Here is a 15,020-nt window from a genome sequence, read left to right as displayed (position 1 = left end):
CTTGAAAAGAATTAGTATTTTGTTCTTATATCTAGTATTCTGTGTCTATTCAATCCAGTTGGTTGATGGTGCTATTTAATTCTTTTATACTTACTGATTTTCTATTAGTTATCTTCATTATTGAGAGAGGAATGTTAACATTTCCAACTATAACTGTTGACCTTTATATTTCTCCTTTCAGTTCTGCCAGTTTTTGCTTCACACATTTTTTGGCTATATTGCTAGTTATATACATATTTTTATTATGTTTTATTGAATTGACTTTTTTATGGCACTGGAGATTGAATACAAGACACCTTGACACTAACACAGGGACATCCCCGGCCCTTTTTGCTATTTTTATTTTTTTATTTTGAGACAGGGTTTCACTAAGTTACTAAGTTGCCTGGGCTGGGCTCTAACTTGTGATCCTCCTGCCCCAGCCTCTCAGAGTGCTGGAATTACAAGCATGCACCATCATGCCTAGTGGTGCCCAGTTTCTCTTCTTTTATTCTTGATGTTTCAAGTTTCCTTTTGGTACTGGATTCCTTCTAAAAATTTTACTTTAGCAATTCTTAGAATACAACTACTTCCAATATATTCTCTAGTTTTTTCATTTATCTGAGTGTCTATTTTTCCTTTAATATGTTTGTTTGTTGGTTCATTGGTACCAAGGACTGAATTCAGGACCTTGTGCTTTCGAGGCAGGTGAGGTGCCACTGAGCTGTATCTCTGGCCCTGAATATGCAAAGATTTTTTTTTTTTCAGAATGAGGAATTATAGATTGAAAGCTCTTTTCTTTCCACATTTAAAAAATGTTATCCCACTTCCTTTTGACCGCCATTGTCTGAAATGAAAAATCTGTAGTCATTCAAATTCTTGTTCCCTTCTTAAGTAATGTGTTACTTTTCTCAATTTTTAAGATTTTTTTCATTGCCTTAACTTTTCATTATGATGTTTCTAGATGTGGAATTCTTATCATGTTTGAGGTTTATTGAACTTTTTTCTTTGGAGACAAATTCTCACTATGTAGTTCAGGCTGGCCTTGAACTCACAGTGATACTCCTGTCTCAGCCTCCCAACTTCTGGGATTACACATGTGCATCACCATGCCCAGATATTGAACTTCTTAATCAGTAGGTTTGTGTCTTTTGCCAAGGTTAGGGAGTCTTCAGTCATTATTTCTTCAGATATTTTTTCTGTACAACACTTTTTCTCCTTTGGTTATCCAATGACACGAGCTTTTATCGTCCTATAGATCCCTGAGGCTCTGATGATTTTTTTCCTCCCTGTTGTTCAGACCAAATAATTTCTATTGTATAACTGAAGCTAACTGACTTTTCTGCCACCTATCATCCTGTGGTGCCCAACCACATACATCTTTTCATTTCAGATACAATATATTTTAGTTCTAAAACTAATATTTGATTCTTTTTTATATCTTTTGTATTTTATTGAGATTTTTCCATGTCTCCATTCATTTAGGGTTCACCTTTACTTGACATATTTAAAGTAGATGCTTTTAAGTCAGATACTTCCAACATTTATATCTTCTTGGTGTTAGGATTCTTTGATTATCTTTCCCATGCAAGTTGATATTTTTTTACATGCTATGTAAACTTTATTATATCTTAGACATGCTGGGCACTGAGACTCTGGTTCTTATTTAAATCCTATGGAGAATGTTGGTGCTTTTGTCTTAGCAGGCAGTCTCCCTGGTTGTGTACAGCCTACAAGTTCTGTTCAGCCCTCTGAGGCTGTACTCACAATGCTAATACCATTTTCAAAGCTTTTCTAATGCCATCTGCATCTGTCCTCTGTGCATGCCACCCAGTGGCCTGCCTGATACCTGGATGACTGTCTGTTGGTTCCATTCTCAAAGTTCTTGATATGCTGTTCTGAATCATACCCTTGCACAAATAGCTTGGGAATGAGTTCAAGGATTTGTAGAGTTTATAAACTCAGAGACCATAAACGACACCTTTTCCCAAGTCTCTTCCTCTCCATGATTTCCCCAGCACTTTTTATGGCTCCTTTTCTCAGTTATATGTCCACATGCTCCTCTCTGCCGCATGCTTCCACACATTAGCTTTGGCTTGGATCAAAGAAGAGACCACAGGAGATGGAAGAAAGAATTCAACAGGGTTTCATCCTACCCTCTTAGTGCCATGGCTCCTCTGAATAGAGGGAAGATTCTCTCCTCCCCAAGTTTTAGGTATCTGTGACCTCTGCTGCTACCACTATCACTACCAGGAGATCCCTTTCTGGTGCCTCACGCCTGATCCAGAGGAGTTTTCCTACACCTCTCTGTCCACAGTGACACTTACTTCTAGGTCAGATTGCTTTGAAACCAAGGTATGAAATACAAGAAGGGGAGAGAAAAAGGTAAACAGTACTGGTTCAGTAGTACTGTTAATTCTGGTCTTCCTCCCCATCCTATCTGCCACTATTTGCTTTTCAAAATTGACAAATAACTGCACTATACACTTTGCCCAAGTTTTTAGCTGCATTCAATGCAACATACAGGGTGGACATGAGAACTGAAACTACTGCAACTATAGTAATCAAACCAGTATTAGTTACTGTATTTCTCAACCCTGGAATTCTAGTTGGCTTATTTTCAAATCTTTGCCATATTTTATAGTTTCTAATTCCCTGTTTGAATTTCTAAATTTCTCTTTTTACCCTTCTGAACATAGGGGGTAGAGTTTTAGTTTTACAGTTTATGTCTCTGGACCCATTTCTATCCTCTGGTGGTTTTGCTAGCTCTTTTTCATGTTTTCTTCTGTTTATCTTAGTTTGGTGCTATTACATTTGAAACACTTTTTAACAAAAATAATTTGAGGAAAAAAACAAGCAAAAATAATTTGAGGCTTAAAATGATGTGATTTTCATTCGTTTCTGCCAGGTGTCTGGAGACACTAGGTATCCTAAATCATCTGGATCTAATTAGGAAAAAGCTATTATTTAGTCACCGAGATGATTCAGAGCTCACCAACACCTTAGTACCTGTGAGAGTAATTTACTACTGACTCTTCTTATTCTCAGGGTGCAAACCTTCAAGTTTCCAACCCAAAGCCCCGAGGCTTGGACTCTTGAGACCATGGACTCCAATTTTTGCCTACTTAGGCATGAGACTGTCCCAAAGTCCTGCTCAGTCTCTCATTCTCCTTTTGCAGCACAGCAAATAACCCCCAGGACAAAAGTTATGCCAATGGCTGAACTCAGAGTTCCACTTCCTCCCAGGTCCTGGCCCAGTAATTATTTGCTTTGTTAGCTTTCTAACACTTTCAAGCAGAAACATTCACTTTCTGCCCAGAGTCTCTAGTTGTCCTCAGTAGCAAACTTGGCCTCAATTATCTAACCTAATATTAACAGAGGCTAATATTCAATAAATGTTAGTTCTTCCCGCTTTCTGTTCCATCCCTGGCTCTAGATAATGTTATAATTGATGCAAAGGAGAGGAGAAAAGAGCAGAATAGAAGACACAGATGAGAAGAAAAAGACTTGAGAAGCTTCTCAGTGCATTGAGCATTAAAATTAGGACGGGTCAGTTTTGCAGTTCTTGTCTAGCCCAATACCTTTCTTTTGCTTCCTACCATTCATCCTTCCTGCAGTATATTCCTTCCTCTCTTTGACCAGTCTAAGTTCTTTCTATCTGGGAATGTGAAGAGCGTTCCATTACATTATTTTTAATTCTATTCAATATTTTTCTAATATGATTTTTCTAGTAATAATTCCTATACTGTGGAGATCAGATGGGAAGATTGAGCCTAACTGGCCTCCTCAGTGAGCACTGAGAAGAAAGCGGGCATAAAAGGGTGCTGACACGCTGTGGGAGAAGCAGAAACACCCGAGGTTAAGTTGTTACCCAGAGAAGTACCATGGAGGGTGGGAGACAGATGAAGCCTGTGGAACCCTAATTGCTTGTGCCTGTGCCTGAGTGACTAACGCCAAGGTGTATCAGTTATTTGGGGCTCTATGTCAAAGGGAAACATGAGTCCCTTGCCAAACCCCCACTTTTAACTTGTTTCTATGTCTCTTTATTTTTCAGCTTTGCCACCCATTGATCAGGTTCGAGCTCAGCTTGTAGGCTGGTTCCTACACTACACATGCTGCCAGCCTGTCTGACCTCTTTGCGGATGCCTTTCCTAGTGACTCCAGACCTCTGTGGATCCCAGAGGAGTTCCCATTCACTGCATCCTCTGTGCACTTATGTCCTTGTATGAGCTTTGTCCCCTCAGTCCCAGGCATAATTCCTCAAGGCAAGGATCAGGTCTCTCCTCAAACCTCCTCTATTCACGAGCTTTCTGAAAATACACTGATGTAGTCCCTGAAACCAGAGTTCTCACTGTGGGGAGGGAAGCCCCACACCATGAGAGGATCATCCTCAAGCCCAACAGGGTTTTCCAGAGCAGCATTCTTGGGTCTCAAAGTATTCAGCAGGGCTTACTGTACCTACACTGTCTCCTCCCAATGCCTAGGCACACAGAGCATCCTACCAGGTCTCTGCACTGCTGTATCTCAGCTCCAGAGATCTGGAGTGGTCTCAGAAAAGAGCTTCATTTAGGGTACTGAAAAGCAGCCACTAAGGAAACTGGAGGTGAGTTTCAACTCACCAAGTGCCTTTGGGGAAGATGGCTTCTGCCCAGGGACAGCAGTGCCTGAACACCATGGCTGCGGCAGAATGATAATCAAAGCAACCACAACTCCATCATGAGTTCCTCGCCCATTCCCAAAAGGAAGACTTCACTCAAACTTCCGGAGATGCCTTCTATTCTCAGGAAGGGAAATCATGACAGAGGAGAGGGATCCTGGCATCATACTCCAAAAACAGAGACCCTTAAAGTGGCTACCCCAAACAAGAGACTTGCTGGGAGAAAAAACAGAGTTTAAGAAGTATTCAGAGCTGGGTGCAGTGGCACATGCCTGTATCCCCAGTACTCTGGGAGGCTACAGAAGGATTACAAGTTCAAGTCTAGCCTGGGCGACTTAGTAACTTAAGTGAGATCCTGTCTCAAAATAAAAAATAACAAGGGCTGGGGATGTAATTTAGTGAAAAGGCCCAGGGTTCCATCCTCAGTAAGGAAAGAAAATTAAAAAACAGGTGCTATGGCACATGCTTTTTAATTCCAGCTTCTTGGGATGCTAAGGAAAGAGAATCATAAACCAGAATGGGCAATTTAGCAAGGTCTTGTCTCAGAATTAAAGACGGCAGGGGACATAGCTTTATGGTAGAGCATTTGCCTAACATCCACAAGGCCTTGGCTTCAAACACCAGTATCATTACATTTTTTAAATTAAAAAATAAAACATTGAAGATTGTCTTGCATCAACAAACAAATTAGGATAAATGTATATGTAGAAACTAAAATGGGTTCTGCTACATTAAAAATTATTACATAAAAGAATTATAAAATAATTGATGAGGGTTAAATATTCCACAAATAATTTGGAAGAAGCTATTTATTCATAAAAAATTAAGCCAAGTATGGCGGTTCACACCTATAATCCCAGCACTCCAGAAGGCTGAGGTAGAAGGATCATAAATTCAACACCAGCCTGGACAAATCAGCAAGATGCTGTCTCAAAAAAAGGGCTGGGAGCCAGGTGTGGTGCCACACACCTATAATCTCAGCACTCGGGAGACTGAAGGCAGGGGGACCGCTGTCAGTTCGAGGCCTGCCTGGGCTATATAGTGAGTTCAAGTGCAGCCTGCACTACAAAAAGACCCTGTCTCAAAAACAAACAACAAGAACAACAAACCCAAAAAACAAAAAATGGTCTGGGGATGCAGCTCAGCAGTAGAGCACCCCTGGATTTGATCCCCTGTGCTGAAAAAATAAACGAGAGAGAGAGAGACAGAAAAGAAAAGAACAAAACCAGTAGCATGTGGTCGCATGCCTTAATCCCAGCACTTAGGAGACTGAGGCAGGAGGATCGCCACAAGTCCAAGCCCAGCCTGGACTACACAGCTAGAACTTGCCTCAAAAATAAAATGTCTTTTAAAAAAGCAAACTACAGATTGATGCTGTGCTATAACACCCAGATTAATTCTACATTAATTTAAAAGTTAAATGAAAGAATTCAGACAACAAAAAATAGATATTTTTCTATTAGAAAAATGCTTAATCTCAGAATTGGAAAGGAAAGCATAAATACTATAGAAAAAAGTGGTTAAAATATTCATGTTGTGGCATCTTATACAGCAATAATGGCAAAACTTTTAGAGACAAGTGCCCAAACTAAAACCTAAAACACACTTGTTTATGGAAAAGTGACAACACTATAATTAAACCTGAATACTGAGGTTTTAGTTTAGAAAAAACAACTCACATCTTAGCATCTTTTGTCTTAAAAGAAATACAATGTGCGTGCCATAGGTTCACCACCACTGTTATACAACCGTATAAAATACAGCTTTAGAACTGGCATGTGGCACACACCTGTGATCTCCCCGCTTGGAGGTCTGAGGCAAGAGGATCAACAAAAGTTCAAGGCCAGCCTGGGCCACATAGAGAGACCCTGTCTCAAAACACAAAACAAAATAAATCATGGGAAAATTATCATGAAATAATGAGAAGAAAGCAGGATATAAAAAAGATGGTAAGATATGAATATGAAAAGCCAATCAGCTGGGGATTTAGCTCAGTGGTGCCGCAGCCTGCCTTGCAAGCACAAAGACCTGAGTTTGATCCCCAGTACCAAAAAATAAAGAAAGCAAGCAAGCAAGCAAGCCAGGTGTGGTGACACATGCCTGTAATCCCAGCACTTGGGAGGCTGAGGCAGGAGGATTGCTGTGAGTTCGAGACCAGCCTGAACTTAAAAAAAAAAAAAAAAAAAAAAAAAAAAAAAAAAAAAAAGAAAGAAAGCCAATCAATTGCAATCTATGATAAAGCAACAGTTTAAAAATGTGCACAGACATGGAATACATTTTTTCACATGTAGATTTCAAAATGTAATACAAACCATTAAAGTCTCCACAGGGGGCCTGCCCAGAAGGAGGCCTGGCAGTCACACACAGACTTGGCTGCTCCCTTCCTGAATCAGCTCCCCAGGGCCTGCAAGGACCATCTCTATGCAAAGGCCCTGTTGTCCAGCAATGGCTTCACAGGCTGCTGCAAACTTTCACACTGTGGCCAGCGTAGCCCAGGGCCAGCACAGTGCAGCAGGCCTCACCAGCAGCTTCCGGAGTCAGGCCTGAGGACCTTGGGGCTCACTCCTAACCCTCTGAACCACAGGCTGGAGTCTGACCTCAGCACACGCTAAGACATCTTCCCTCCCCACTGAAGTCCTCCCCAGGGAGAAGCCCCTCTGTCCTCAGTGGAGTTGTCCTGGTGCCTCCCTCCACTGTCCTGAGACTGCCATTCCAGCCACCCTGCTGTGGATCACTACTTTCTCCAGAAGGCCTCCACCCTGGCACCTGGGCTCCTGTTTCCTCCACACCTAGAAACCTTCATACCTTAGATCCTGCCAAAATCAGAGGCTGTTCCCACGTAGGGCCACCAGATTTAGCAAAAAGAAATACAGGGGCCGGGGATGTAGTTCAGTGGTTCTGCCACCTGCCTTGCAAGTGCATCATCCAGAGTTTGATCCCCAGTACCAAAAAAAAATTACAGTTTATTGGGCCAGGGACTTAGCTCAGTAGTTCGGTGGCCTGCCTTGCAAGTGCAAGGACCCGAGTTCAACCCCCGGTACCAAAAAAAAAAAAAAAAAGAAATACAGTGTACCCCATTAAAGTAGAATTCTTCATTAACTAGCAATCATATTTCTTAGCATAAATATGTTCCTTCTATTTTATGCACCCTCACCTCCACTCCTGCAACTCACATCTTCTTTCTGTCATGCTGTAAATCACTGTCTCCTTAAATCCCTGGGGAATCCTGTCCTCCTCCCTCAGCACTCTTGTCCCCAAGTGGTTTGCCTCTGTCTCCCACCAGTGTCTATTCATTTAGTTATTAATATATGCCAGGCCCTGTGCTAAGTAGCCCAATTTTTGTAATACTTTTTGAAGTAGTATCATTAGTTTGATTTTATGAGCAGCCCAAGTTCATAGGCCTTGTTAGAGCAGTCAAATATGCATAGATAAGAGGTGAACAAAAATATATATTTAAATGTACATATAAAAACACATAAATATATTTCTTAAATTACAGTAAAAGACACATTGCCATTAATTTCCCTCAAAATATTCCTCTTGTGGGCTGAGGATTTAGCTCAGTGGTCCTGCCGCCTGCCTCAAAAGCACAAGGTCCCGAGTTCAATACCTGCTACAAAAAAAAAACAACAAAAACAAAAACATACTCCTCTCGCTTCCAACATATTTCTCTCGTCATTCTTGCCACTTTCTGGAGCAGTTCTGGAAGTCCTCTTTCCTGAGTGTCTTTCAAGTGGCTGCCTCGATGTTCTGAATGGATTCAAAACATTTATGGTAATTTCTGTCAAATAAAACCATTATGGTGCAGCATCTGGTGGTCGTCAGATTTGATACTATGCAACTCCTGGTTCTTCACCCTAATCCAACTGGCCATGAAAGGTAAATGCTCTGAATGCACTCAAAACATTGAGGCAGTTGTGACAGCGCAACTGAAGACACTCACCAAAGAGGATGCCCCCACTGTTTCAGGAAGTAGTCAGAATGCGTGGGTAAGTGTCTTTGAAGCAAGGGGGAGTTCTTAAGGGGGACACATAGCAATGTGTCTTTTACTGTAATAAATTTCTTTTTAAAAATTGTAAACTTTCTCTGTATTTTTTTTTTAAATCACATTGCAAAACCTAGGGTAGACCCAGGTTAAACTACCACTTCCTGGACACGTATTTTGTAAAGTCTTCTAACAAGCACCCAGATGGAGACATGCCACACACTCTAGCTTGCTCCTGCTGCTCGGTTCCCCCACAAAACCCTACAGCCTCAGCCCAGCCATGGAAAAACCCCCAGCCCAGTCCCCTTGGCTGTGAACTTTCACGCTTGAGAAGAGACACATCAGGCTGTCTGCCGCATGCCTGGCATCTGGAGTTGGCTGAGTGCAGCCGTGCCTGTGATCCCTGCTCCTGGCTGGCACTCCCCTCTTCCCACCCCCTACTATAAATAGCCCCCCCAAATGCTGGCTGCCAGGCTATTACAGCAAGCGTTTCCATGAGGTCAGCTTCCCAGAGGGGCTTCCAGCCCCTGCCACACTCACCTCTCCCGAAGGCCTATGGCCTGCTCGGCCCTGCACAGGGCTGTCCCTCGAACTGTGCTTCCAGCGGGCAGGGGGTGTGGGCACCTGGGCAGAGGCTTGAGGCAGGGCCTGCCTGGAGTTCTGGACCTCACAATCTGGGGCTCCTTTCAAGGAAGAGGCAGGCTGGCTATCAGTGTGAGGCTCCCCTTTGGGCTTTGGAGGGGCAAATCTCTTCCTGTTAAAAGGCCGAGCAGAGTGGGGGGCCACGGAGGGGGTGTGCTGGCCAGGATCGGTAGACATCTCAGCACCTCTGGACCCGATGAGCACCTTCCCTGGGGGACCCTCTGCACTAGGAGGCAAGGGCTCCCCCTGTCCCTGAGGCCTTGCTTCCAGGGTGCTTTCTACATACAAGTCCTTCAGGGAGAAAAACCCCTCCTGGCCTGGGCCTGGGGCCGGGGAGGTATCTGGGGCCTCAACAGGGCTCTGGGCAGGGCCATCGTGGGCTTTGTCTTGAGTGTCCACAGCAGGGGCTGGCTTCCTGATAGTATCCGTCCTGGAGGACCCAGATCCCCATGCTGCCCGGCTTCTGCACTGGGCCTGCACCTGCTCTGTGCCCACGGGCCGCTGTGTCCCCCCAGAATCAGCCTTGTCAGAACTGGAGACACAGTTTTCTGCAGACTTGTGACCTCGGGCCGTCTTCTCTGACACCAGTGTCCTTAGTCCCAGCTTGGATTCTCTGTCTTTCCTTTTCTTCTTGGCCCCCGACTCCTTCTGGGGAGCTTTCGAAGGCTCCAGCTCCATGGCCTCACAGATGTAGGTCAGCAAGCCGTGCTCCCTGTCCTCGCCATTCTCCGGTGCAGGCTCCCCATTGGTGGGTGCCTCGCCACCGGCAGCAAAGTTGTTGACCAGGCCCAAACCAGGGTGCCGAACAGACTCTGTCTTGCCCTCCTGCCAAACTTCTGGGGCCTCATCCTTAGCCTCCCTGGGTGGGCACGGGGCTGAGGGGATGGGCACTCCGGGTCCACTCAGGCGCCGCTTGCGCTGAAAGCGGTCGGGGCTGAGCTTGCGCAGCACCTCAGCCTCTCCAGGGAACTCCTTCCCCTGCCTCCAGCTCTGCTCCAACTCCCGCATCTTGGCCGCAGCCTTGCGCTTTAGTTTCGCAAACCAGCGCTGATGGATCTTATATTCAGTCATGGTCCCCACCTCCAGGACCCCCGAGCAGGACACGATGCCCTTGGTGTTCCGGGCAGAGGCCTGGTAGATGGCAGCATCTTCTTCTTGACACCTAGAGACAAGAACGTAAGGTGTGAGGTGAATGCCACACTGTACTAAGACATCACTTCCTACCACATCCTCCATTCTGGGGGAGGAAACTGAGGCCACAGGAGGATGGTACCCAGCCAAGATCACACTGTCCCAGGAAGGATTAGACTCGGAGATCAGGAGAGCTCCGTCTGGCAGCAGGTGACTAGCACGGCCCCTTGTGGAGTATCGGTGACTCGGTTGCTTTTTTTGGCTGCCGACCTCATGGAAAATGTTTTGGTGGGGTTGCTCTCAGCTCTGTGGCTGTCAGAGATACTCCCTCCCTGGCCTCAGGAGATCCCAGGCCCTGGCAGACAAACACGGGTCACTAAGTGGCTCAGCCGGGCACAGGACCCTGTCCTGTACTCCACCTCCATTGGGCATACTAGAGTGAATGGCACACCCCTCCCTCTCACCTGTACAGCTGCAGGGTGTGGCGATTGCCCTGGTGAGTGATTTTGTACTTGGGCAAGCCACAGTAGCGGTCCAGTTCTGTGTCATCCTTGTACCAGGTCACCTCTGGCTCTGGGTACCCTGAGAAGGAAGTAGGACACTGAGTTGCAGTAAGGTGAGCTCCAAAACAGTGGGAGGAAAGAACAAAAAGCCAGCTTGCCCCAGCCCATCTGCCTCAGACCTGCTGGACCCACAGGTTCCCTGTATGGCTCAACTAATTTTTTAATAATTATAGTTACAGCTGAATACTAGAGTGAAAATGTGGAGAAGAAATTGCTGAGCTTCTTGGTTGGAAGGGAAGTGTGGAATTTCCAGAAATCCTTGACTGGTAGTAATATGTTCACTTTCATCCTACAACCTCAATTATAGTGAGGGCTCTATCCTCAGAGGTCTCCCCAGCTCCTCCATGGCCATCACTGCCAAGAGCCCTCTTCCTTTCACCTGAAGTTCCTGAGCTGGATTACTTAACAACACAGCTAAATCATCTGTTACGGTTTGGGTCTAGATGACCCCCAAAGCCTCACATGGTCATAGGTGACTTTTTCAGAGATGGCTGAATCTAGAGTGTGTGATGCTGGAATTAAGGGTGTGCAATTACTAAACCAGTACACTGATTTGGCACCGCCCCAATCTCAGTAGGCTGGATAAGATACAACGGGAAGAAAGATGCTGTTAAGGTCCCCTTGTTGCTTTGCCACCTTTGGTCCACCATGAACTGCTGCCCCTCTTGCCTTGTGCCACTCTGCCTTGGAGCCAGGCAACTATAGGCTGAAACATCTACAAACTGTGAGCTAAATAAACCTTTCCCTTTAATTATGGATGTCGGTATTTTGTCTCAGCAACAAAAGTAATTAAGACGCCACCCATCTGCCATCTGGCCTTTCATTCGTTCTTTATCATCTTTCTATCCACCCATCCACACATCCTACCCAGTCACTGTAGTGAGACCCACGGAGGTCTCTTCCCAGCCCCTCTTCTCTGGGCACTCCCAGGCCACACTCAAGGAAGAGCTCCTAACTGTCACAGACACACATCTCTTGCCTCCCTGACCACAGCTGATTGGCCGCCACAATGGACACCAAAGCAGATAGTCTAATCCAACCTTTGACCTAGGATTCAAGAGTGAGGACCAAGAGACAGCCTAGCAGCATATCTGGATGTAATTTTGAAAGGGTCAGGCAGCTACAAAATTCATAAAGCTGATCTGCAGTGAGAGATAGAAAAATGAGACTGATGTTCAGGATGGAACAAGGGGTGGGAGGCAGAGAGCCCCAGCAGTTTCCAAATCTGGATTCCCATCATGCTGAGCACAGCTGCACTCCTCAGGTCCAACTCCTGGGAAGCTCGTCCAGCCACGCCAGAACAGATGAGTTCTGCTTCATCTGTTACTTAGACTCCAAATGACTAGCACTACTTGGTAGAGAACAAAGACTCCTAACACTCAGGCCAACATAGGCAAGCGTGCAAGCCCAATCTCTGCTCTCAAGAACTTACTGCACAAGTAGGAAAGATAAGACCGGCACCCGGGCAGGAGAGCAACACGCCTGGCGTCCGGCATCTGCACTCTCTGCCTGCCCTGCAGCCAGTGGACAAACCATACTCCTGTCCTCCATCAAGGCTGTCTCTCCCACTCTGTCTGCTTTCCTGAACTCTATATTCCCAGCAGCACAGGAGCTTCTGAACCATCGCCCTTCCTTAAAAGAACTATGTTTGGCTCCACGTCCTCCTTTAGCTTCTCCCATCTCTTTCCTTTACAGAAAAGTTCTTTAAAAGAGTTATCTGAAGCCATCGTGGTGGTGCATACACCTAAAATACCAGCACTCTTGGAGACTGAAATGGGAGGATTACAAGTTCAAGGCCAGCCTGCATAACTTAATGATACCCTTGTCTCTCTCACACACACACACACACAAATACTCTGGTTTCTCTTCAGATTGTATAAACCTTTCGCCTTTTACAAAATAAAAAATAAAAAGAGTAGCTCAGTGGTAGAGCTCCCCTGGGTTTCAGTTGCAATATGAAAAAATAATTTTGTCTGAGTGCCAGGGGAGGTACCACATGCCTCAGCTACTCAGAAGGCAGAGGCAGGAGGACTGCACCAGTGCAACAAAGTAAGACCCCATGTCAAATAATAATAATAATAATAATAACAATAATAATAATAATAAACAATAGGTTGCCTGTACTTGCTAGCATCACTTCCTTCCTCTAGCCAGGCCTTTGTATTTGCCACTGCACTGGAATTGTCAAGGTCACCCTCAACCTGCACATGGCCAGTGCTGAAGGCAGTTCTTATGCCTCCTCTGCTCCAATGATCCATTTCTGGAAGGCTCTTCCTCCTTCTGGCTGTTCTCCCAACTCCATCAGCCACGCCTCCTTGTCTCTTTCATGATCCTCCCTCACCACCTAGACTGGCCCCAGGACTCAGGGATCAGGACCCTTTTCCATCCTCCACCTACACTCATAACCCAGGGATCTGATCCGGTCCTGGCTTTTGAAGGTTTGTACACTTGTGACTCCCAGCTCTCTGTGTCCTGCCCAGCCTCTTCCTGCCTGCTTGCCTCTTATCTCTGGCCCCACACCTGTGTGAGCGCTTGAAGATCTCGCAGACCATGAGCCACACTCCTCAGATTCTGTCCCAACCCGTCCCCACAAGCCTCAAAAAACAGCAGCTCCGTCCTTCTGACAGCGCAGGCCGAGCATGGTGGTCCCCTTCATCCTTCTCCCTCACACACCTTCTCCATTCGACAATGTTCCTGGTCCTCCTTTGGGAAGAGCTCCAGGAACTGGTCACCTCCATCCTCCCCCACCTGGATTTTGCTGATGTCCCCACTGCCACCCAGGCAGCAGCCTGAGCTCAGCCCAGCAGCCAGAGTAAACTCACGAATGCACCACGTAGCCAGCACACTCACCTTGCCGTGCTCCAGGCCCGGGACCCCTTCCTGCTCTGTCTCATGCCCTTGCTCCTCGTGCCCCATGCCCGAGGTTCCACCACTTGCCTCTGACACATCACCCAGCATCACCCAGTTCTCTCCCCACTGTCCAGGGGCAGCAGCTCTCTCCTGTCCCTCCTGATCGGCTTGCTTTTCCCTGTGGAGCACATTGCCCCTGACATTATATACTCGTGAGCTGGTTTATGCCCATCCTGTTCATCCGCCCAGACACACTCGATGTGGAATGTCAGCTTTGGGACGGCAGGACTTATCTGTGTTATTCCCAGCTCTGTCCCCACTCCCTAGCACCATGCCTGGGATGGAATCAACCCTCACCAAATATTTATAGATCATAGCAAAGACCTCAGGGGGCAGACACCGGGTGAAGGAGACATGGAGACCTTCAGAGTGAGCAGCATTCAAATGAGACGTGTAGGATGCACGGAATTTTGGGAAATGCGGGTTCAGCACTGGTCTGCTCCCTGGATGTCAGCTCTGACACCATCTGCGCAGCGCGGCACTGACATCAATCTCCCTGCCTGTCTTTCCTGTCCCAAGGGGGCAAGAACCGCGTCTCATTCTCAGCTCTGCGCCTGCTGCCTATGACAGAGCACACACACAAACCACCCTGGAAGAGTGAGGAGCGAGGAGGCAGTGAGTGGACAGAGGCGGGGACCGCAGCCTGGTATGAGGGGACTGTACAGGCACAGGGAGCAATGGGGGAGGGCACGGCCAGCTGCCCAGGAACACTCTGAGCAGCACTGGCTGTAAAGCGAGCCCCAAGTTTCCACTGTGAGCTAAAGCCCCTGGTTACATCACTGTGCATGTGGCCCTGGCCAGCACAGGTGTCCTCCCCACTGCCCCATGGGATGATCTCATCCTGCCAGGCCCGTACAGAGCCTCCCGCCCCAAGACTGGGTGGTGCGGGTCCAGCTGCTGGGAAACAGGATTGTTGGGAGGCAGAAAAGCCAGTGGAGCCATTGACAGCTGAGGGCTTCACAGCGACAGAGAGCTTTGGAAGCAAAGCTATGCAGAAAGTGCCCTGGGCTGCACAAGCCAATCCTAAAACACAGCTCATTGGTACAGACATGCACATGCATGTGTGCTCACAACAGGTGTGCCTGCACACACACACACACACACACACACACACACACACACACATAACAGAACTTCAGCCAGTCACCCTCTG

General features: G+C 46.5%; 1 protein-coding gene across 3 annotated transcripts in view; it reads right to left on the bottom strand.

Moving 5' to 3' along the window:
- Positions 1 to 15,020, bottom strand: part of Alpk3 (alpha kinase 3) — a 56,986-nt gene that overhangs the window by 17,243 nt on the left and 24,723 nt on the right. For all 3 annotated transcript variants that reach the window (XM_010621117.3, XM_019207056.1, XM_010621116.2), the window contains 2 exons: positions 10,859 to 10,976; positions 9,162 to 10,425 (listed from right to left, as the gene is read on the bottom strand). In XM_010621117.3, the coding sequence (XP_010619419.1) occupies positions 9,162 to 10,425; positions 10,859 to 10,976 (1,382 nt within the window). The remainder of the gene's footprint in view (positions 1 to 9,161; positions 10,426 to 10,858; positions 10,977 to 15,020) is intronic.

This window comes from Fukomys damarensis, unplaced genomic scaffold (assembly GCF_012274545.1).
Source record: "Fukomys damarensis isolate Sample0158 unplaced genomic scaffold, DMR_v1.0_HiC HiC_scaffold_7, whole genome shotgun sequence".
Lineage (NCBI taxonomy): Eukaryota > Metazoa > Chordata > Mammalia > Rodentia > Bathyergidae > Fukomys > Fukomys damarensis.
This window is presented reverse-complemented; position numbering and strand designations above follow the sequence as displayed.